This window comes from Anas platyrhynchos, chromosome 11 (genome assembly GCF_047663525.1).
Source record: "Anas platyrhynchos isolate ZD024472 breed Pekin duck chromosome 11, IASCAAS_PekinDuck_T2T, whole genome shotgun sequence".
Classification (NCBI taxonomy): domain Eukaryota; kingdom Metazoa; phylum Chordata; class Aves; order Anseriformes; family Anatidae; genus Anas; species Anas platyrhynchos.
Genome location: NC_092597.1, coordinates 203,647 through 228,576, shown reverse-complemented (window position 1 = coordinate 228,576; position 24,930 = coordinate 203,647). Strand labels below are relative to the sequence as shown.

The 24,930-nt window shown below is 40.0% G+C and overlaps 1 protein-coding gene across 1 annotated transcript in view; it reads right to left on the bottom strand.

The window, feature by feature from the left end:
• The window catches only part of LOC119715212 (uncharacterized), a 44,245-nt gene extending 28,575 nt beyond the window's left edge, over nucleotides 1-15,670 (bottom strand). Inside the window, exons 1-6 of the mRNA XM_072043277.1 lie at nucleotides 14,953-15,670; nucleotides 12,909-12,976; nucleotides 12,293-12,404; nucleotides 11,163-11,315; nucleotides 10,222-10,279; nucleotides 8,992-9,065 (exon numbers count right to left, since the gene is read on the bottom strand). Of these exons, the coding sequence (XP_071899378.1) occupies nucleotides 8,992-9,065; nucleotides 10,222-10,279; nucleotides 11,163-11,315; nucleotides 12,293-12,404; nucleotides 12,909-12,976; nucleotides 14,953-15,027 (540 nt within the window). The 5' untranslated portion in view covers nucleotides 15,028-15,670. The remainder of the gene's footprint in view (nucleotides 1-8,991; nucleotides 9,066-10,221; nucleotides 10,280-11,162; nucleotides 11,316-12,292; nucleotides 12,405-12,908; nucleotides 12,977-14,952) is intronic.
• Nucleotides 15,671-24,930: the final 9,260 nt, after the last annotated feature.

The window sequence follows — 24,930 nt, the reverse complement described above, 5'->3', positions numbered from 1 at the left end:
GTTGTTATTATTAGTCCACAATATAATTTAATACCAGTACATACCATTAAAATATAAGCAAAAACAGACAAAAGAAACTGCAACAAAGGAAAATTGAAGCGACAATTACTTGTAACAGTCAAAAACCTGCGTGCCTTGAAAAAGAAACCAAGGAACGTGTCTTTTTTCCCCTTCACTGGAAATTTGAAATATAATTAAATATTTTCCAGCAGATTCTGAAAAAAAAAACAACACTGAGGCTTTGAAGCTGAGTATAAAACAAATGTTTTCAGAAAATAACACTGTTACTGAGCATGACCTGTGAGAAAACAATATGGGGCAAACTATAACCGCCGTTTAGATATAAGTAGCATACTCTATGGATACAACAAGCATCCTGATCATCATGTAAGTCCTCTATGAATACTTCAGTTTGCACAAAAGAGAAAGAGAAAGAAAGATTTTACTGAGACTAGGAAGCAGATGATTTTAATCATACTCAAGAGCATCAGAACTGCAATTCACTGAAGGAGCAACGGTCAAAAGAGTTTAGGCAGCAATTTGCTTGTCAGCATTTAGGTCAGATTTAAGTCAAGTGAGAAGAAAACTTTAACTTTGTATTCTTGTGAACCACTGTCTCAGCGTGCCTTTAAGAACAGAGAAAATACTCCTTTAATTAACACTTTCAAAAATAACTAACTCTAAAGTCTTTAATACTGCAAAAGCTCTGAGAGACTAAATTTCATGTACTAGAAAACGAAGCAGAAAGTATTTACAACCATTCACACAATTCTTGTCTTAAAGAAACAAAATCAGCAATTTTGCAAACAACTTGTTCAAACATTTAAAATTGTTGACTGTAACTTGCAAAGCTACTTATAAACTTGACTGTACTGCTGGACTACTTGACTGTAACTCGTAAAGCTAGTAACAGGAAATAATTAATCTTGCCTGGGTTTTTAGCAATTCGTTATTTTCCCTCAGAGAGTTAAGCGATGACCTCAGTTCGTTATTTTCATCAGTCATTTTTCTCAAGGTTTCTCTCAGTTGGCTCATTTTTGTCTCATGCTGCTTATTTTCATCAGTCATTTTTCTCAAGGCTTCTCTCAGTTGGCTCATTTTTGTCTCATGCTGCTAGAGAAATATCAAATTTTAAAACGTGATTAACAAGAGAGTCTTTTTAGAAATAATTCTCAACTAAGTTCCATTTCAGTGTTAAAAAACAGGACAAACTTTCAAAGATCAAATTTGTAATTCTTCATGGTCCAATCTGCACATACCACCAGTAGTGAAGAAAGCAACATCCACACCACATATTAAGAAGAAATATAAAGAAAATGGGAGCCATGGTGTACAGCCTATGGATCTTTTTTTTTTTTTCCAGAAAATACCTAGATCTTCTCATTGATCCTCTTGTACATTCCTCAGTTAAGTCAGGTGTGGGAAAGAATTGTGAATGAAAACAAATGTCAAAGCTTTTGTTTACACTTAGCTCTTTTTTCTTTTAGCATCCATTTTAACCACAAATATGCCCAATTCTCCCTTTTTTGAATCTTTCAAATATTCTAACTATTCACTGCTGATAGTTAAGACGCTTTAGTTCACCTGTACTTAAACACCTGTCCTGCAATGTCCAGCAATGTATCCAATACGTGCTACATTTCATCGAATTGGAAAAAAATAATTGTGAAACTCAAGATAGTAATCTTTTAATATTTGTTGTTATTATTAGTCCACAATATAATTTAATACCAGTACATACCATTAAAATATAAGCAAAAACAGACAAAAGAAACTGCAACAAAGGAAAATTGAAGCGACAATTACTTGTAACAGTCAAAAACCTGCGTGCCTTGAAAAAGAAACCAAGGAATGTGTCTTTTTTCCCCTTCACTGGAAATTTGAAATATAATTAAATATTTTCCAGCAGATTCTGAAAAAAAAACCAACACTGAGGCTTTGAAGCTGAGTATAAAACAAATGTTTTCAGAAAATAACACTGTTACTGAGCATGACCTGTGAGAAAACAATATGGGGCAAACTATAACCGCCATTTAAATATAAGTAGCATACTCTATGGATACAACAAGCATCCTGATCATCATGTAAGTCCTCTATGAATACTTCAGTTTGCACAAAAGAGAAAGAGAAAGAAAGATTTTACTGAGACTAGGAAGCAGATGATTTTAATCATACTCAAGAGCATCAGAACTGCAATTCACTGAAGGAGCAACGGTCAAAAGAGTTTAGGCAGCAATTTGCTTGTCAGCATTTAGGTCAGATTTAAGTCAAGTGAGAAGAAAACTTTAACTTTGTATTCTTGTGAACCACTGTCTCAGCGTGCCTTTAAGAACAGAGAAAATACTCCTTTAATTAACACTTTCAAAAATAACTAACTCTAAAGTCTTTAATACTGCAAAAGCTCTGAGAGACTAAATTTCATGTACTAGAAAACGAAGCAGAAAGTATTTACAACCATTCACACAATTCTTGTCTTAAAGAAACAAAATCAGCAATTTTGCAAACAACTTGTTCAAACATTTAAAATTGTTGACTGTAACTTGCAAAGCTACTTATAAACTTGACTGTACTGCTGGACTACTTGACTGTAACTCGTAAAGCTAGTAACAGGAAATAATTAATCTTGCCTGGGTTTTTAGCAATTCGTTATTTTCCCTCAGAGAGTTAAGCGATGACCTCAGTTCGTTATTTTCATCAGTCATTTTTCTCAAGGTTTCTCTCAGTTGGCTCATTTTTGTCTCATGCTGCTAGAGAAATATCAAATTTTAAAACGTAATTAACAAGAGAGTCTTTTTAGAAATAATTCCCAACTAAGTTCCATTTCAGAGTTAAAAAACAGGACAAACTTTCAAAGATCAAATTTGTAATTCTTCATGGTCCAATCTGCACATACCACCAGTAGTGAAGAAAGCAACATCCACACCACATATTAAGAAGAAATATAAAGAAAATGGGAGCCATGGTGTACAGCCTATGGATCTTTTTTTTTTTTTCCAGAAAATACCTAGATCTTCTCATTGATCCTCTTGTACATTCCTCAGTTAAGTCAGGTGTGGGAAAGAATTGTGAATGAAAACAAATGTCAAAGCTTTTGTTTACACTTAGCTCTTTTTTTTTTTTTAGCATCCATTTTAACCACAAATATGCCCAATTCTCCCTTTTTTGAATCTTTCAAATATTCTAACTATTCACTGCTGATAGTTAAGACGCTTTAGTTCACCTGTACTTAAACACCTGTCCTGCAATGTCCAGCAATGTATCCAATACGTGCTACATTTCATCGAATTGGAAAAAAATAATTGTGAAACTCAAGATAGTAATCTTTTAATATTTGTTGTTATTATTAGTCCACAATATAATTTAATACCAGTACATACCATTAAAATATAAGCAAAAACAGACAAAAGAAACTGCAACAAAGGAAAATTGAAGCGACAATTACTTGTAACAGTCAAAAACCTGCGTGCCTTGAAAAAGAAACCAAGGAATGTGTCTTTTTTCCCCTTCACTGGAAATTTGAAATATAATTAAATATTTTCCAGCAGATTCTGAAAAAAAAACCAACACTGAGGCTTTGAAGCTGAGTATAAAACAAATGTTTTCAGAAAATAACACTGTTACTGAGCATGACCTGTGAGAAAACAATATGGGGCAAACTATAACCGCCATTTAAATATAAGTAGCATACTCTATGGATACAACAAGCATCCTGATCATCATGTAAGTCCTCTATGAATACTTCAGTTTGCACAAAAGAGAAAGAGAAAGAAAGATTTTACTGAGACTAGGAAGCAGATGATTTTAATCATACTCAAGAGCATCAGAACTGCAATTCACTGAAGGAGCAACGGTCAAAAGAGTTTAGGCAGCAATTTGCTTGTCAGCATTTAGGTCAGATTTAAGTCAAGTGAGAAGAAAACTTTAACTTTGTATTCTTGTGAACCACTGTCTCAGCGTGCCTTTAAGAACAGAGAAAATACTCCTTTAATTAACACTTTCAAAAATAACTAACTCTAAAGTCTTTAATACTGCAAAAGCTCTGAGAGACTAAATTTCATGTACTAGAAAACGAAGCAGAAAGTATTTACAACCATTCACACAATTCTTGTCTTAAAGAAACAAAATCAGCAATTTTGCAAACAACTTGTTCAAACATTTAAAATTGTTGACTGTAACTTGCAAAGCTACTTATAAACTTGACTGTACTGCTGGACTACTTGACTGTAACTCGTAAAGCTAGTAACAGGAAATAATTAATCTTGCCTGGGTTTTTAGCAATTCGTTATTTTCCCTCAGAGAGTTAAGCGATGACCTCAGTTCGTTATTTTCATCAGTCATTTTTCTCAAGGTTTCTCTCAGTTGGCTCATTTTTGTCTCATGCTGCTTATTTTCATCAGTCATTTTTCTCAAGGCTTCTCTCAGTTGGCTCATTTTTGTCTCATGCTGCTAGAGAAATATCAAATTTTAAAACGTGATTAACAAGAGAGTCTTTTTAGAAATAATTCTCAACTAAGTTCCATTTCAGTGTTAAAAAACAGGACAAACTTTCAAAGATCAAATTTGTAATTCTTCATGGTCCAATCTGCACATACCACCAGTAGTGAAGAAAGCAACATCCACACCACATATTAAGAAGAAATATAAAGAAAATGGGAGCCATGGTGTACAGCCTATGGATCTTTTTTTTTTTTTCCAGAAAATACCTAGATCTTCTCATTGATCCTCTTGTACATTCCTCAGTTAAGTCAGGTGTGGGAAAGAATTGTGAATGAAAACAAATGTCAAAGCTTTTGTTTACACTTAGCTCTTTTTTCTTTTAGCATCCATTTTAACCACAAATATGCCCAATTCTCCCTTTTTTGAATCTTTCAAATATTCTAACTATTCACTGCTGATAGTTAAGACGCTTTAGTTCACCTGTACTTAAACACCTGTCCTGCAATGTCCAGCAATGTATCCAATACGTGCTACATTTCATCGAATTGGAAAAAAATAATTGTGAAACTCAAGATAGTAATCTTTTAATATTTGTTGTTATTATTAGTCCACAATATAATTTAATACCAGTACATACCATTAAAATATAAGCAAAAACAGACAAAAGAAACTGCAACAAAGGAAAATTGAAGCGACAATTACTTGTAACAGTCAAAAACCTGCGTGCCTTGAAAAAGAAACCAAGGAATGTGTCTTTTTTCCCCTTCACTGGAAATTTGAAATATAATTAAATATTTTCCAGCAGATTCTGAAAAAAAAACCAACACTGAGGCTTTGAAGCTGAGTATAAAACAAATGTTTTCAGAAAATAACACTGTTACTGAGCATGACCTGTGAGAAAACAATATGGGGCAAACTATAACCGCCATTTAAATATAAGTAGCATACTCTATGGATACAACAAGCATCCTGATCATCATGTAAGTCCTCTATGAATACTTCAGTTTGCACAAAAGAGAAAGAGAAAGAAAGATTTTACTGAGACTAGGAAGCAGATGATTTTAATCATACTCAAGAGCATCAGAACTGCAATTCACTGAAGGAGCAACGGTCAAAAGAGTTTAGGCAGCAATTTGCTTGTCAGCATTTAGGTCAGATTTAAGTCAAGTGAGAAGAAAACTTTAACTTTGTATTCTTGTGAACCACTGTCTCAGCGTGCCTTTAAGAACAGAGAAAATACTCCTTTAATTAACACTTTCAAAAATAACTAACTCTAAAGTCTTTAATACTGCAAAAGCTCTGAGAGACTAAATTTCATGTACTAGAAAACGAAGCAGAAAGTATTTACAACCATTCACACAATTCTTGTCTTAAAGAAACAAAATCAGCAATTTTGCAAACAACTTGTTCAAACATTTAAAATTGTTGACTGTAACTTGCAAAGCTACTTATAAACTTGACTGTACTGCTTGACTACTTGACTGTAACTCGTAAAGCTAGTAACAGGAAATAATTAATCTTGCCTGGGTTTTTAGCAATTCGTTATTTTCCCTCAGAGAGTTAAGCGATGACCTCAGTTCGTTATTTTCATCAGTCATTTTTCTCAAGGTTTCTCTCAGTTGGCTCATTTTTGTCTCATGCTGCTAGAGAAATATCAAATTTTAAAACGTAATTAACAAGAGAGTCTTTTTAGAAATAATTCCCAACTAAGTTCCATTTCAGAGTTAAAAAACAGGACAAACTTTCAAAGATCAAATTTGTAATTCTTCATGGTCCAATCTGCACATACCACCAGTAGTGAAGAAAGCAACATCCACACCACATATTAAGAAGAAATATAAAGAAAATGGGAGCCATGGTGTACAGCCTATGGATCTTTTTTTTTTTTTCCAGAAAATACCTAGATCTTCTCATTGATCCTCTTGTACATTCCTCAGTTAAGTCAGGTGTGGGAAAGAATTGTGAATGAAAACAAATGTCAAAGCTTTTGTTTACACTTAGCTCTTTTTTTTTTTTTAGCATCCATTTTAACCACAAATATGCCCAATTCTCCCTTTTTTGAATCTTTCAAATATTCTAACTATTCACTGCTGATAGTTAAGACGCTTTAGTTCACCTGTACTTAAACACCTGTCCTGCAATGTCCAGCAATGTATCCAATACGTGCTACATTTCATCGAATTGGAAAAAAATAATTGTGAAACTCAAGATAGTAATCTTTTAATATTTGTTGTTATTATTAGTCCACAATATAATTTAATACCAGTACATACCATTAAAATATAAGCAAAAACAGACAAAAGAAACTGCAACAAAGGAAAATTGAAGCGACAATTACTTGTAACAGTCAAAAACCTGCGTGCCTTGAAAAAGAAACCAAGGAATGTGTCTTTTTTCCCCTTCACTGGAAATTTGAAATATAATTAAATATTTTCCAGCAGATTCTGAAAAAAAAAACAACACTGAGGCTTTGAAGCCGAGTATAAAACAAATGTTTTCAGAAAATAACATTCCATTTCTCAGAAACCGTGAGAATCTTCTATGTGAAAATAGCTTTTTGTTCAGAAGTGTTGTCTTCTGCACTAGGAATTCAACCATCCACTACATTTTCTTAAGCCTCACTCTCAGACTGTTATCATGCTGCAAAAAGGACTTAAGCGGTAAATATAGAAATGATCTCATCAACAAAGAAAATGCTACAGATAGGCTCCAAACGGAGTGCTCAATTACTTCCATTGAAAAGGCCAAACCTTTAGAGTTAACCAAGCCTAGGAAAAGCTTGCCCAGCTTGGGATGGAACAGGAGCAAGGTGGCTTGAAATTGACCATAAACTTTCAAAACAGTCAGGGACAGCAGAATTATAAGTGAAAGGTTTTGAGAGGAAAAAAAAAAAGAATTAATATTCTCAATTTCTCCAAACCACATTACACAATGCTTTATAAGGCTTGCATATTTGGGGTTTTGACAATAATTTCACAGTTCTTCAGGGATTTGGAATAATTTCACAGACCACAGGGCTGTTGTAGGTGGTGCCAGGATGTCTAAACCATCCAATTCCATTATCAAATCGGGTACCATCTGTATCATAATAAAGTGCATCACTTCATTCCTGCCAAATGTTTGTCTAGTCTGTTCCGAAGACCTGCAAATACTGGAAGCACCAGTCTTACTGACCTCTCTAACCCAGTGGTTAACTGCTTCATTTTAATCTAGTTTTCCCAAATTTCAACAGTAATCTGTACCTACACATCCCACAATTCATTGCACCATTCTGAACTGGAAACCACACCAAACTCACTAACAACAGTTTGGCACTTTTTATGCTAAATCTTTCATTTGGGGGTTTCAAACACTTTAAAGAAATAAGCATTATATCCAGCAAACATATGATGGCTTAAGAAAACTACAAGCAAGTTAAAATGTATGGGGAGCAATAAGAATCACTAAGTAAGTTATTGTACTTTTTTCATAGTTCCAAGTACTGCCTAAACGTCTTCATCAGCATCTTTTATTGCAGCGAAAGCTGCTTCACATCTGTGAAGCAATTTTTCTCGCTCAACTAGAGCACGTTCTCGTCTCTCAAGTTCCAGTGCATATTTCTCCTGTGCTGAACGCTCCCTCTATACCAAGGAAAAAAAATGTTGAAACGCCTTCGAAACACATGAAATTACCGATTTATAGTGAACTAGAATTCTTTCCTCTGCAGATATGCTTAGGTTTTGTTTTTAATTATAGTGTTACACAATAGCTGACTAATTAGAAGCATCCTAATGGCCATCTACATTCAATTGGATTTGCGGCAGGACTGCTTGGCCTTCCAAAATGCAGAATTCAACTCTGCATGGCTGTTCAAGTAACAGCATAGACAATTAAAAGTAGGATTTTGTTTCCAGAAGTTTTGGATAATGCTATTATCTGTAAGACAAAAGAGTCCAGTGCCCTAAACACTAGATTGCTGTATTGTTTCTTCAGTTAGTGGAAAGCACCTCTAGGAAAGTGGTGAGAAAAAAGATACGCACAATTCTTTTCATCTTGGATGGTGCAAAAGACAGTCCCAGCAGGAAATCTAGCAGAAGCACAGAAGCTGTTACAGAATAAAACCAATGCAGGTTTGGGAGCTCTTTAGTTAGTGGCCCAAGCCTGCTGGTGGATAAACTATTGGGAGTCACCAGCAGCAGAAAAGTAAAGGCAGAAGGGATGGTCTTCACAGAAGATCAAGTCAAGAGGGCAAGTGCTCTTGAATGCCCAGAGTGAAGAACATAGTTTCAGGTGCTGTCAGGAAAAGCAGTGCTTGCAGGTGTTTCTCTCCATGCCAACACCGCATCACAAGACACAACTCTTGGAATAATAGCACTGTGTTCAAACTCCCTTCAGCAGAGCAAATATCTGATCTAACCACTACCCATGTCATTACCAAGTCAGTGAACTAATTTAGGGGAAGAGGTGGATGATGACAGTGATATAGTTAGTAATTTCTGAATTCTCTGTCAAAAGTGAGAATCTTTGTAACATTACTGATCATTACAAAATGTCTGAGGCCATTACAGTTCCTACCTGGAGATTCTGACGGGCGACTTGCAGTTCGCTATTACTCTGACTTTTACCTAAATGGGATGGTAAGGTGTTATCTGTGGAGAAAAAGAACACACTTTACATTAAAAATATAGTCTTAAATAAATAAAGACTGCTTATCCAAAACAGCGAAAGTGTATTTTAAGCGTTTACAGCGACCAGCATAAAGCAAGACATATTGAAATGAAAAAGTAATCTCCTAAAGAATTACGGAGAAATGCTCAAAGTTTTGTTCCATGACTTGTTTGAATCAATCTATGCACGGACTGAAACATGAGGTAGCCAAAGTTTCCTTTTTGTTATGGCTTCAGGAAAGTGATTAACTGCTGAATAGACCCGGACCTCTCCTATTTCCCGTTGAGTGAAACACTTCAGAACTGCAATTTAACAAATTGCTACTGAGTAAATTAAGAGGAATTTAGTTGTATACAATGAGAGTTGATGTACAATAGTCACAGTTTCTCTGTTAAGAATTTAGTTTAGAATAAAGAGAAGCCAGTCCACCATTTAGGGAACCTGAGCACTTTCATTTCTGATAAAGGCTGCCTCACACTCGACTCTAAAAATACTAATAGATACGCCTCTTGCTTGAATATTTAGTCCTACCTAACCGACTACATTAGCAATGAGCGTGAGCACCCATATAGCCCCAATGCAAATTCCTTTTTGTCATTCCTGGTCCTCCCTTGTTCTGTCTTGAAGACCCAAGTGTACATCTTTGGCACAAATGACGATAACACAAACATTACTGCCCATTGTTCCAAACCAGTATTAGTCCGACACTGCCATTATTACAGAGCTGAATTCATTCTTAGATGGTTAGAAACATATTCGGAGCCTGTATTCATAGGTCACATAGGAAGACAGACCTGCCTTCCCATTGACGCTTACCGATGTCCAAACACAAAGAGCTAAACAGGCAGCAGCAAATGAAAACGGATCAGAACAGACTAGAGAACACAGAAAGGATAGAAGTAGGGAAGTATGTGACAGATTCTTAAGAACCAAGCATAACAATACTGCTTCTCAGCAACATGTTACAGCATAAATTGGAACTCCTTACATATTCACTCCTCTTTTGGAGTGATTAGGGCCATACTAGCTGTTCAGTGTTGCTATCTGTCTTCTTACTGCAATACGAAGTATTTCTAGAAGAACCTCTGGTACAGACAGTCATGTTTATGCTGAGTTTCAGAGAGTAACGCCTCTTACCAACATCATATTTATGAAGTTCCGCTAGCGATGGTGCTTTACAATCCAGCAACTGCTCCTATTGAACATGAAGGCAACACATTAATATTTCATCTTGCATGTGGGCCTTTTCAACAACTACATTAACAGACAACTCTTGCCTCCACCACACAAACTACATTACTTAAACTATTAAAGCTGAAAAGCTTCCAGTTATTACGAAGCTTAATGAAACACTCAAACATTTAAAATAGGGAAAAAAAATCAGAATTTGTCTCTTATGGATGGCATGTTCAGCTTGTGAAACCATTTGGTTCAAAGGCAGCATACCCTGCCACAGAATAGCCTGTCTAAAACAAACATCTTAAGACTAAGTGTCATTGCTGCTGTGTTACACAAAACTAATACCTGTGCAAAAGTCAGACTGTGCGACTGAAGGCTTTTACGCAGCAATCGAGAGTTAGAGCATTCCTTACTTTCTGCTCTATTTAATCCAAATTTAGAAAACAAACAAGCAGCATAGAGGGCAAGGAAGTCTGAGTTCTCAGGCCTGATACCTTCCTGCCAGTCACACAATAAATAGAGAACTGCCTACCTAGTCTTAACTTCTTGGATGTGACTACTAGCATGATTTTCCTGCATTTTTGAAGACTGTCAACCCTGAAACCTTGACAAGTGTACGAAAGCCTGCAGTTGCAGTTTTCTTGAAAGCTAGACCGAAGTGTCAAATGGCAGAGAAATTAACATTTCTTTAAATAGAAGAATAGGAAATCTAGAAAAATAGAATAAATTCTAGAAGAATTACATCTAAAGAATATTAATTCCATTAGATTTAATACTCAAGATTCTAAAATAATTTAGCCAGGAAGTTTTACAGAAGATGACACGGGAAAAGTGCTCCTCCAGTCAGACGCTAGAAGCTTCTGAACGTCACAGAACAGAGGTTGGAAATTGGCATTTACCTTCAACTTGTAAACAGCAGGGCTTCCAGGAAACAACTTAGCAGATTTTTCAACCCAGTATTTTGCTCTTTCATCAGTGACGGCATTATTGCACAGTAACTCCGCTATCTTCAGTACTAGATCTTTCTGCATTGGGTTCAACTCCACAGAACGCTAGTTTTCCCCATGCACGCACACCGGAAAAAAAGGCAGGAAAAAAAAGGTAACTTGATCTTGCAATCCACACAGAATGGGAAAGAAAATTATAACAGTCATTGAAAAGACACAGGTATTCAAATTAGACAGATCTATTAGTAAATACTTTTTGAATGAGTTAAGAAAGACCTCAGTTGCTAAATGCATCACTAGTCTACAGCACCCAGATACATCTGCTGCAACTCAAAAGAGCAAAAATTCAGAAAAGAAAGAATTTCCAAGGGAAAAAACGCAGAAGCCAGCTACTCTGCCCCCACCACCAGCTATACGCAGGCAGCTGGACTCTTACGTACCTTTAGTCTAACTCCATATAGACATTTTTGAAGAAATATATAATTAAGTCACACCCTACGACAAGCTGGGATGTATTGGCAGCAAAACTTTTGAGCACATCCTCTCCCTCCCCAAAACCTGAACAAAGGCATTCTGATGGTGAATTTTTCATTGGGCAATCATATAAATAAATGTCAATTATGTTCGCCCTGCCCCATCTCACACCCCCCCAAACAAAACCCCCCAAAAAAGCAATAAATACGAACAACTAGAAAACACCCTAGGTCTAGTCTTCCAGTAGCAACTAGATTACTGCTGTCACCTGAGCCCTTGCTAAGAATCTGTCACTGCTGTCAAATTCCCTAATCCAAAGGGCAATGTAAGATATGGAAAGAATTTAGTAGCAGCTAGCACAAAGACCCAGTCTAGGTCACAAAAGAATCATCTTAAAAAAAAATACTGATGAAGCAAAAACACATCAAATGAAGAATCCCCTCTGCAGTACGTCATATACACCTTTGGCAACAGAAAGCATACATATTACACTTTTTCCACAAACATGTTTTCTTCTATGCATTTAAGAAAAGTCCAGAACAGAATGATTTTAAAAGTCCCTTTACAATGGATTAAAGCAGGACATCGGAGGTCGGTGGAGTACTTACCCTGTAACATCCAAAAGCTTCTTCTATGTTGTCCTCAGCTTCATAAATTTGTCCAAGAAATCTGTGTGCTCTCGCATCTCTCTTTTGCACACTGAGGTATGTAAATATATACCTATGGAGCAGGAAAAAAAGGATCAATATTCCTCAATAATACGAGTCCCTCTGTCCTCCCCCGCCCCCCCCCAGTGTCCACGGAAGCGGGGCAGGAATTTAACATGTGATACAGGAAATGCAGTCATGGTTGGTTCCAGATACCTGGTCTGGACCTTAAAGTACAGAACAACATTATTTTTACATGTACAGACGCTACTTATTTGCCACCAAGTATTGGTATTTATTAAAAAAAAAAAAAAAAAAAAAGAGAAAGAAACTGTAACTGTAATTGCTTCATAATACAATGGAATAAAAGCCATTTCAAACAGCAAGTTTTTCAATATCACGTAACTAATTATCTAAGTTGCTGTTTTATAAAGATTTAAACAGCACTTGATACCCACATCTACTGCTACTGTAAAGCAGCATGATAGTGATCTTGATTTCTCCAGTCTACTTCATATTCACTTAGCTTTTCAGTACTTTAGAGAACAGAATAGCAGAATACAGCAACGCGTATTACCTTTTAGCAAGTTCATATTCCTTTATTTCAAAATACAGCTTAGCGAACTGGAATCCTTTCAACGATTTCTGAACGGAAAACACACAACAAGCACATTTTAGATGTACAACACTTTCAAAGTAATTGCATAGGAAGACCCTTCTGATACTTTTTGAGAGACTGAATTTGATAACTAGTTATCAGCTCCAGTCCGCTCCTCATAACCAAAGTTTTGTTTTTGAAAGATGTGGGATTTGGAAAACAATGTTTTTCCTGTAACTGGCCAAGGCTACAAACGTGAAATTGAGGTTACTGGTGAAGCAAGCAACAAGCCTTAATACTTGTGACATTTCACAACCACTTCTTACTGAAGAGTGTAGAAGAAGTAGAAGAAGAGAGTCTGCTACATTTAAAGTACAGCCTGTTTTTTTCCCCCAATGTAACAATGTTGCAAAAAGAACCCCTAAAATCTGACAGAGTAAACAAAAAAGATGGTACTTAGTCCTGGTCTAGTACATATCACTCACAACTGTTTCAATATAGGTAAAATGTTTTCTTCCCACCTAAGAAATCCCACCTACTCTCAGTGTATATACAAAATGCATCAATACAGTAATTTATTTCTGATGTCATCAGTCTGAGATAGCTTGAACACACTTGTTCTGGGGATGAAAGACGAAAGGTATTTAAGGAGGAATAAAACAAGGAAACAAAAGCGAGAAAAAGCAAAACAGAAAACTGAGCAAGCAAGAGGGCAAGATGGGAGAAGCACGGGCAGGAGGAAATGAGTCAAAGGAAAGAGCTAGAGAACTACAAAGTCACAAGCAAAAACTTCAAGGTAGAAGCTATTTTTTAATATGTATTTAAAATCCGAGCTCCCAACATCAGATCAAAAAGCAGGTTTTGTCTGTGAACTCCAAACTACTGGAGGTAGTTAGGCCCAACGACGCAAAACATGAATCAACGGTCTGCATTCGAAATACACTCAAATTGCTACTCCCCACCCCTCCCCCACCCCCAAGTGATCTATGTAAAACTTTAAGCGAATTTCAATGAAAACAGGCCTCCGCGTTTTCGGTCCATCTTTTCAGGTATCACTGACACGCCAGAGCGGACTCACGCTTGACGCCTTGCGGACAGGGATGAAAAGCAACCTCAAAAGAAACGCTTGCAGCCTTGGCAGACCCTTCCCTCCGAAATCAACACAACAAGGAAACCAGTAACTATTCCCTCGGTGGACTGTGCTACACAGTCAGCTGTAAGCATCGCTCGAAAGTCAAAACTAAACGCGTCCGGTGGCCTTGAGCACAAGAAGAGGAGAGGAAATATTTTGTGTCGAGGCCACCGGGGAGTATCAACACTGTGGGAACGTATCTGTGCACCTGGCGGCGATGCACTTGACGCTGTCTAGCCCAAACAGTGCCCAAGTCGAACCCACAAAGTCACAGGACAGCTTTGCTGCTGCTGCTGCTGCTGGGAAAGGCACCAACCAAAGGCACAGCCCCTGCACGCAGTCCCTACCGGATCACGCTTAGCTCGGGCACATTCACGCCGCTTCAAAGCAACTCCGAGCGGCAGGCCGGGATCTTTCAGGATTAGGGCCCGCTGAATCGCATCAGGCGGCTGAGCGTTTCCCAGCTAAAATGGGCACGGGTGGCGTTTGTCACCCCCGGGCCCGCTGGCTGACAGGGAGCGGAGCTGTGCGCCCCCAGCCCCCCTCGCTCGGCGCTGTCGCTTCAGCGAGCGGCCGGCCAGAAACCTCCACGGCGCCGCACGGAAAGGACACTGAAACTTGAAGGCGGCGCGGTGCTTCGTTTGTGAAGGAAAGTACCTCTCCCTCGCTCCGGCCCCGAGGAAAGCCCTGCTATAAAACCCCTCCTGTCCGTGAGGCGCCGCGGGGCAGGGGCAGGGGCAGGGGCAGGGGCAGGGGCAGCCCCAACCCTCCCCTCACGACGCCGGCCACCCCCCTAGCCCCCCACCCCACCCGGGACCCCACCGGGACCCCACCGGGACCCCCTCCGCCTCCCCCCCCGCCGGCCAAGGGAAGCGGCGAGGCCTCGCTCACCTCTCTCCGAGAAGCCGCAGAGGCCTGCACGGAGGCGACACAGCGCTCCACCTCGGCCTTGCTGCGCCTCAACATGGCGACCGCAGCAGCGCCGAGCCCGGCCGGGCTCCGCTCCGCTCCCGTGCCGCGCCGCGCCGCCGCAGCGGCACAAACAAACAGCTCCAGGCGGGGCACCGGCCGCGCCCTAGGAACGCCGCGCACGCAGCGCGCTACGCACACTGCGCACACTGCGCACACTGCGCACGCCCCCGCTGAATGCGCAGGAGCCGTTGCCACAGTGCGGGGAGGGGAGGGGCGAGGCTGTGACGCATGCGCGGGGCGGCCGCTGGGGCTCCCTGACAGGGCTTTAGGAACTGAGTTTGCAAAGGGTCCCTCAGAAAGTAGCTGGGAGCAGCCCTGAAGACGCGCAGGCTGCAGAGTTTGAGACACGAGCTGTAACTTATTCTTTTGGATTGATTGATTTAATTTTGTAAGCCGTAAGGCGGTTGCCCCGCGGCTTGCTGGAGGTGTGCCCCTCTCGCTTTTCTGCAAGTTCCAGGCACTTTGCTCAAATGGAGGCCACTGGGCTGTCCCCAAATGGTGTGATATCTCTGTGGACAGGCTGCGTTAAAAATTCATCCCCTCCTCAGTCTCTAGCGTCCCACTGACATGCACAAGTTTCCTGCTGGACCTAAGCACTACCCACATCTCCACAACTCCTCCCGCCTTTATAAAAAAAAAAATAATAATAAAGTATTGATTCAAAGATCGAAGCCGAAATTCCTTTAAGTGGTATATTCTTTATTGCAGCGCTGGATGCACGGGGGATCTCTCCACCTATCGTGCATACCCAAAGCGGAAAGCAGTCTTGAATTTATACAATCAATCTCTCAATATTCTACAAGCGCCTATACATATGCATTACCTATCCCCGCCTTCCCTCGCTTCTCATGCTAATTAGCCTTTTGGCACCTTGCGCCTGCGTAGAGCCTCCCAAGAATTGTGGGCAGGGGTCTTTGGGACGTGGGCAGGGGTCTTTGGGAGGAAGACCCCGAGTCTTCCTCACAGTGTACTTTTCACCTTTGGTCAGGAATCTGCTGAATTGGCACGTTTCTTAATTGCGAGAGCTGGTTGTTGCCAATTCTTCCGTTTGTTGTATCTTTATAATGAATTCCAATGTCCAATTTTGAGATTTATAGTCCTTACGTTTGTTTCTCTGTCCGTCTGCCACTTCCTTATCATGAGTTCCAGTGTCTTGTTTCGAGATATACAGTCCTTGTCTGGGGATTGTCCTTGCCTCCCCAATGCCTCCCCAATACCTCCTTAATCAATCCCCCCTTTTCTTTTCCCATGCAAATTCTTTTGCATCAGATACTTTCATTATTTACAGTAACAAAACAAAGCAGGCATCTAAACAACATGCACACAAATATTCCTAACACTACTAATGTTATAGAGCAATGAACACTTGTTTCAAACATTGGAAATTGGGCAACCAGGAGGTTAACTTATTCCATATTTCACTAAAACTCCATGAAAGATCATCTTTACTGATCTCATGTAGGACCCTTGTCTGCTTCCATATTTCTTCCAGGTCGGTAGAGATCCTTCCACTCTGATCTACATACATACAACAACTTGTATTTATTACTGTACAGACTCCCCCTTGAGCGGCCAGTAACAAGTCTAGGGCCATCCGATTTTGTAATACTACCTGTGATAAACTAGATATCTCTTCTTGTTGAGCCTTTATAGCATCCAGAGCTTTGTTTTCTAACTTCACTATAATTGCAGAAATATTAACTATCGCCTTTTCCAATTCACTCACTCCTAACCATGGGATAAACCATCGAACAAAACTATGAAAAGCAGTGTGTCTCTCTATCAATGGATTGTTAATTTTTTGTCTAATTCTCCGGATATGATTTCTCAAATAACCTCGAGGCGCTACATCATGTATGGTCAAATTGGGGACTACTGCTCCAAGAGTGCAAGTTCCCTTCCAATTCTCGGGCAAGACCTTACAGGCTGTATCATTGCATAACCAATACCACCCTTTTCCTTCTGGAACCGTCCAGCTGGTTGAATTTGCCCAACTGCTAGTTGTACTAATATCAATTGTTTGATTACAAGATGTCTGATTTCCCACATAAGTAGTACCCGTATTTATACAATCCTGTTTTCCCATACCCTTAGGCGGGTTACACCTTTGTACACATACATAGTAAGATTCCAATGGCACGAAGCTACTAACTTCTAGTTCCAAAACTTCTTCATATTTTTGACCCCAAGATGTGTTTTCCCACAAATTAGTCCAAGGTAAGTTTGCAGGCAAGGGAATCCTGATTAACGATACACCCTTATTCCCATGCTGTGGCAGATGGGTGCATACCCAACAGTTCATCTTATTAATCACTTGAGATACAGTTTGTATTAAGGTCAGGTGTAAGTTCTCGTCCCAAACTGCCCACCCCGAATCTGAGAACCACACCCCTGCAATCATTAGGATCTGGAAAACCATAATTTTGTTGGTCCAATTGGAGTGGTGGTCCATATCCTCACCAGGGCCTTCTTCACCCTTGAATCGTGGATCCAAGCTGCTTGCTCCTTAATCTTAATGGCGGTGTGTGTTGTCAGTAATACCTGGTATGGTCCCGTCCACTTTCCTTCCGTTTTTCCTCTAGGGGTTGTCCTGAAAAAGTCTTTATATATATAATCCCTGAGCTTAAAAGGGTGGATTGGTTGATCCAACCGTCTAGCCCAGGTCCTGAGAACAAATTTATGTACTTTATTTAATTATTTCTGAAGTTCAGTTATATATGCATATAAATATTCTAATCCTAACTGCGTTCGATCCTCTCCACTAAATAGAAATGGATACGGCCTTCCATATAAGATTTCAAAGGGACTCAAATTCCCTTTTATTCTAGGTTTAACTCAAATTCTAAGTAATGCTAAAGGGAGGGATTGAGGTCATGACAAATTAGATTCTTGTCCGATTTTAGTGTTTAATTAAATGTTTCATTTTTTCTACCTGTCCACTTGCCTGCGGTCTATAAAGAGTATGCAGTTGTCTTTAGAATATCTTTAGAATCTTACTTATCTGTTGTACCACTTGCACACAAAAATGTGAACCTCTCTCAGAAGACATTGCTACTAGAATCCCAAAGCATGGTATTATTTCATTTAACAAGACTTTAACCACTTCTTCTTGCTTTGTTTGTTCGACAGGGAAAGGCTTCAGGCCTTCCTGAAATCATGTCAGTCAGAACCAGTAAATAACAATACCCCCCTATTCTAGGGAGTTCTGAAAAATCAATTTGCCACAGTTGCCCCGAATAATTCCCTTTACTGATTATTCCAAATTTTATTCTATTCTTGGTATTGGGGTTATTGTGTAAGCAAATGCTACATTGTTGAGTTACTTGTTTTATTGTTGTATATAAATTTTGTTCCACTAATGTCTGACTCAGGCTCTTATGCAATGTGTCAGCTCCCCGATGTGTTTTATTGTGTTCTGTAAGAACTATGGGCCATATCAAATTAGAGGGTATTATTACACAGTTATCTTTTAAATATACTCATCTATCTGGTTTCATTTTACCTTTCAAATCTTCAATTAATTTTAAGTCTTCTTTTGTATAATTTGGCTTTTTGGTTCATATATATAGTTTGGATTTTACCGTCTGGTATTAAAGACAATGCCTTCACCTCAGTTATTTCAGCTGCCTGTTTAGCCTCCTGATCTGCCAATCGATTTCCAATTTCAAAATCAGAGTTTCCCTTTTGGTGTCCTTGACAATGCATCATAGCTACCTTTTCTGATTGTTTTACAGCCTGTAACAATTTTAAAATTTCTTCAGCATGTTTTCTTTTTGTTTTCCCTGAGCAGTCAGCAATCCACGTTCTTTCCATATCGCTCCATGAGCATGTACCACGCCGAATGCATATTTAGAGTCTGTCCAAATACTTATTTTCCTTCCTGCTGCTAGTTCCAGTGCTCGTGTAAGAGCAATTATCTCTGCTTTCTGGGTGGACGTCCCAGGGGGTAATGGTTTGGACTTGATTACCTGTTGAGTGGTTGTAATGGCGTACCCTGCCTTACGTTGTCCTTGTTTCACAAAGCTGCTCCCATCAGTATACCAAGATTCGTCAGCATCTTCTAAAGGTTCTTCCTTAAGATCGGGTCGACTAGAATACACAGTCTCTATTGTTTCTATACAATCATGAGTTATAGGTTCATCCAGAGTTCCGCTAAGGAAAGAAGCTGGATTTACGACGTTAGTGACCACAATTTCCACATCATCTTGTTCTACTAATATTGCTTGATATTTTAAAAATCTTTGTGGTGAAAGCCAATGATTTCCTTTTTGTTCCAAAACTGTTGAGACCGTATGGGAGACTAACACTGTCATTTTCTGTCCCATTGTAAACTTCCGAGCTTCTTGTATATTGATAACAACAGCTGCAACAGCTCGAAGGCATCCGGGCCATCCTTTACTTACTTCATCTAATTGTTTAGAGAAGTAAGCTACTGCTCGTTTATAGGGACCCAATCTTTGTGCTAGTACTCCCAAAGCTATCCCTTGTCTCTCATGAGAAAACAACCAAAAGGGTTTCGAGAGATCCGGTAATCCCAAAGCTGGAGCTTGCATCAATTCTTGTTTAAGTTTTTTTAAAGGCGTTTCGTGCTTCTCCAGTCCAGACTAACTTTGACTGATTACTCTTTATCAATTCATATAGAGGCTTTACCAATCGTCCATAATTATAAATCCAAAGGCGACACCAACCTGTCATTCCTAAAAAGGTTTGTAGCTCCTTTACCGTTTGAGGTTCTGGAGTCCGGCAAATGACTTCCTTATGTTCAGTTCCTAGTTCTCGTTGTCCTCCCGAAATTTCAAATCCCAGATAGGTCACACTTTGTTGAGCCAGCTGGACTTTCTGTCAAGAGACTTGATATCCATTTTAAACCCAGAAAATTAAGAAAACTTATAGTCCATTGAATACAGCTCCCTTTAGTCTCGGTAGCTATTAAGAGATCATCTACATATTGTAACAAAGCACCTTCAGTGTCCGGAGGCATCCATGTTTCGAGTTCCCTTGCTAATTGGTTTCCAAAAATAGTGGGGCTATTCTTGAATCCTTGAGGTAGTAATGTCCACGTAAGCTGCGTCTTTCTGCCTGAATTGGGATTTTCCCATTCAAAGGCAAATAGGTTTTGGCTTTCTGTGGCTAAGCCTAGGCAGAAGAAGGCGTCTTTTAAATCCAGTACGGTAAACCAGACTTGACTATTCTTTAATTTAGTCGGCAAAGTATAAGGGTTTGCCACTACTGGATGTATATCCTCAGTGATTTTACTTATGGCCCTCAAATCCTGAACTAACCTATAGCTTTTTTCATCTGCCTTTTTAATTGGCAATATGGGTGTATTGTATTCTGATTCACATTCAATCAATAATCCATACTGTAAAAATTTATCAATTATCTCTTTAATTCCTTTCCTATCTTCTATCCTCAAAGGATATTACTTAACCTTAACGGGTTTCTCTCCTGGCTTTAATTTAATAATTATTAAGGTCACATTTTTTTGCTCTTCCAGGGACTTCGGTAGCCCAAACTCCTGGACATATTGATCTGTGATCTCTAAAGGTATTTCACTTTTAGGGTCAGTTTGTATGAGTGCCAAGCTTAACACATTTATTAGTTGTTCTTCTCCTATTCTTAATTTCATTTTCCCTTTTTCAACGACAATTTCTGCTCCTAATTGCTCTAATAAATCTCTACCTAAGAGTGCCCATGAAGAGTTAGGCGTATATAAAAATCTGTGTATGCCCCATTGTTTCCCTAACTTGTACTTCAAAGGTTCACAAAAATAAGCCTTTTCGGTTACACCTTGTCCTGGTTTCAGTTAGAATAGAGTTAATTTTTTTCTTAGGATGAGAAGAGTGCTGATAACACCCCGATGTTTTACTTGTTGCAGAGCAGCGCTTATACCAAGCCAAGGACATCTCAGCTTCTTGCTCTGTCCTGCCAACAGGCAGGCTGGGGGTGCAGTAAGAGCTGGGAAGGGACAGACCCAGGACAGGTGACCCAAACTAGCCAAAGGGGTATTCCATACCATCTGACGTCATGCTAAACAATATATAGGGGCGGCTAGCCGGGGGAGGGGGCCTGACTGCTCGGGGTTAGGCTGGGCATTGGTCAGCGGGTGGTAAGCAATTGCATTGTGCATCACTTGTTTGTACATATTATTAGTAGTGGTACTATTATCATCATTGTATTATTACTATTATTATTATTATTATTATTATTATTTTGTCTTATTAAACTGTCTTTATCTCAACTCACGGGCTTCACTTTCCATTTCTCTCCCCCGTCTCAGAGAGGGAGGGGGAGGGTGAGCGAACGGCTGCGTGGTGTTTAGCTGCCAGCCGGGTTAAACCACAACACACCTTTTACCCTAATATAATAATTCTGTGAAGGCATTAATGCTTGATTTAGAACTGAATACGTTGCCCCATATCAATAAGAAATTTCACTTCCATTCCTCCCCTAGCTTCATTATAATCAGTGGAGGATCCGCTAGGGTAGATTCCCCAGGTCCCCGTTATTCCTGTTGAAATCAGGGACCAATGATTACCCTAGAAAAAGGCTAGTCAATTTGTCCTCCGAAGCCAGGTCCAAACCGTTTTGTTTTATTTATTTATTTATTTTCATTACATTTCAGAGTTGGTCCAAAAATTCCATAGGGGTTTCTTTTAGACCTTGTTGGAAGCATATTCTCAATTCCCAATTCATCCAGATTTTAGTATTTACTTAGCCGTTCATAATTTTAGGGATGATTAGGGTCTCAGTGGGGTCGGTCAGGGGAATTCAGTTGTCCACAGTTCCCTGAGCGGTCCCATCGGTAATCTGAGCTCGCACATGAACTCAGGTTGTTTTAAGAGTTAACTGTTTTTCTGTTTCCATAACAACTCTCTCTCGGACCCATCATGATCCATTTGCCCCGAAGGGCTAACACCCATGATTTTAAGATCTCTGCCTAGAGCAGAGGCAGAACTATTAACATTCCTACATCCTCTTTCCCTGCTCATTCAACTTCAAACACCTTTAACACTTTCAACAACCCTTTTAACACTTCCTTTATCTTTCTCCAGCCTCTACTTCTCTAATGCCAACATCAAAGGCTCAGTCAGGGGCCAACTTAATTCCGTACCTTTTCCCACCAAGATGCTGAAACAACATCAGTATACAACATTTCATCCTATTCTCCTTCTCAAAACCAACATTAACTGTAGCAAAACATTAGAGTTTAAAGTTCCATTTAGGGGCCACTTTTCTCCACATTCCAGCTTATAAAGCGGCCACCATTGATTACAATATTTTATCAATGTTTTCCTGTTCACACTTCCACCGGCAGATCCTCCAATATCCTTCCAGTGACTCAAAACACATCCTAACGCACTTTTCTTAGGAATTTCACTGCTTACTCGCCCCCCCATTTTCCAGTTTACACTTTCAGAATACACGTGTTACTTACAAAAGCGTATCACAAAAACGTATCACTCACAAAATTACAGGCACGCAATATCTTTCAGTAGCGATGTCACAAAGCTACTATTACCAGCAATATTGCTAAAATCACAATAACAATAGTCAGAGTCAAATTCCACATGCGATAACTCAGAAAACCGAACTGTGTAACACCATAACGATATCTTTCTTATAACAATGCCACGAACCTACTATTACCACCAGAAAAATAGCCAAAATCACAGTAACAATAACCAGAGTTAAATACCATACTCCATGAGTCAGAAAACCGAAATAAACAACACAAATCCAGATGGACCTTAAAGCAAGCTCTTTCCTTAAGGTCCCCAAATATACTTATGGTGCTTACCACAAAGTATATACCAAACACTGCCTCGCAGAAGATCACCTTCCGACTTACAGACAGTTCCAGATACAGATGGACCTCAAGGTCCCCAGATATACTTGTGGTACTAACCACAAAGTATATACCAAATACTGTCCTGCAGAAGTCACCTTCCGACTTACTGGACAGTCCCAGATGACCGGTCTACCAGAAAACCAAACCAGAATAAAGAATATACTCACTTACAATGATGGGGTCCTTGTCTGCCTCCGCAGTGATCCGGTGAGTCGAGGAGTCCCTCCGGGAAATCCCGGGGGTACCCTAGGGAGTCCTGTCCCCAGCGGGTCCTGCGGTCCGGCAGAGAGGTAGTCCCATCTGGGGTGCCAGATTGATTCAAAGATCGAAGCTGAAATTCCTTTAAGTGGTATATTCTTTATTGCAGCGCTGGATGCACGGGGGATCTCTCCACCTATCGTGCATACCCAAAGCGGAAAGCAGTCTTGAATTTATACAATCAATCTCTCAATATTCTACAAGCGCCTATACATATGCATTACCTATCCCCGCCTTCCCTCGCTTCTCATGCTAATTAGCCTTTTGGCACCTTGCGCCTGCGTAGAGCCTCCCAAGAATTGTGGGCAGGGGTCTTTGGGACGTGGGCAGGGGTCTTTGGGAGGAAGACCCCGAGTCTTCCTCACAGTGTACTTTTCACCTTTGGTCAGGAATCTGCTGAATTGGCACGTTTCTTAATTGCGAGAGCTGGTTGTTGCCAATTCTTCCGTTTGTTGTATCTTTATAATGAATTCCAATGTCCAATTTTGAGATTTATAGTCCTTACGTTTGTTTCTCTGTCCGTCTGCCGCTTCCTTATCATGAGTTCCAGTGTCTTGTTTCGAGATATACAGTCCATGTCTGGGGATTGTCCTTGCCTCCCCAATGCCTCCCCAATACCTCCTTAATCAGTATCCACCTTGTTTCTGTAAGCAGCAGCCACCTGACACCCTGCCGGAGTTAACCCTCTGTTTTATTATTTGCCCTATTAATGGGGATTTCTTTACACATTGGCTTTAATTCCATAAGAAGAAACAGCATTTTTTTCCCCTCTTCTTTTTAAATGACGAGGATTACAAAGTTTGTCAACACCTGCCAGGCTGAGGATTAAAAGTCTTAGCGCTGGTGCAGAGGAGAACCTGAGAGCTGGCTCGGGAGTCACTGGAGGAAATCTTTGCTTTTCATGATGTGAAATTGCCTTCATGCAGACCAGGTCAAGCGCCTTGACGCTGGTCAGCATCTCTGTGGAACTGGCACCGTGTTGTCCCCAGTGGTTGCAGCACCAGGAGGGTAGCCCGCCCGGCAGGACAGCAGTTGACCATATTCATTGCTAACCTTCCAACCAGACCACACTCAGCTTGGCTCACTACATGTTTTGATACCTTGGTGGGAACTGAGCTCAGGATTTGCCGCTGCTGGAGGCAGGAAGGCTTTAGGCTCAGCTCCTTCTCCCTACAGCTACATCCATTGGGCTTTCTGAAGCGCTCCCTACTGTTATTCTAAGCAGGAGCTTCAAAAGGAATCTCTCTTCCTCGTGCATGATTGATCCCATGCAGTAATGTCGTGGTTTAACCCGGCCGGCAGTTAAACACCACGCAGCCGTTCGCTCACCCTCCCCCCTCCCTCTCTGGGACGGGGGAGAGAAATGGAAAGTGAAGCCCGTGAGTTGAGATAAAGACAGTTTAATAAGACAGGAAAATAATAATAACAAAATAATAATAACAATAATAATACAATGGTGATAATAGGGAAATAATAATAATATGTACAAACAAGTGATGCACAATGCAATTGCACACCACTCACTGACCGATGCCCAGCCTCACCCCGAGCAGTCAGGCCCCCTCCCCCGGCTAGCCGCCCCTATATATTGTTTAGCATGACGTCAGATGGTATGGAATACCCCTTTGGCTAGTTTGGGTCACCTGTCCGGGGTCTGTCCCCTCCCAGCTCTTACTGCACCCCCAGCCTGCCCGTTGGCAGGACAGAGCAAAAGGCTGAGATGTCCTTGGCTTAGTATAAGCATTGCTCTGCAACAATTAAAGCATTGGGGTGTTATCAGCACTCTT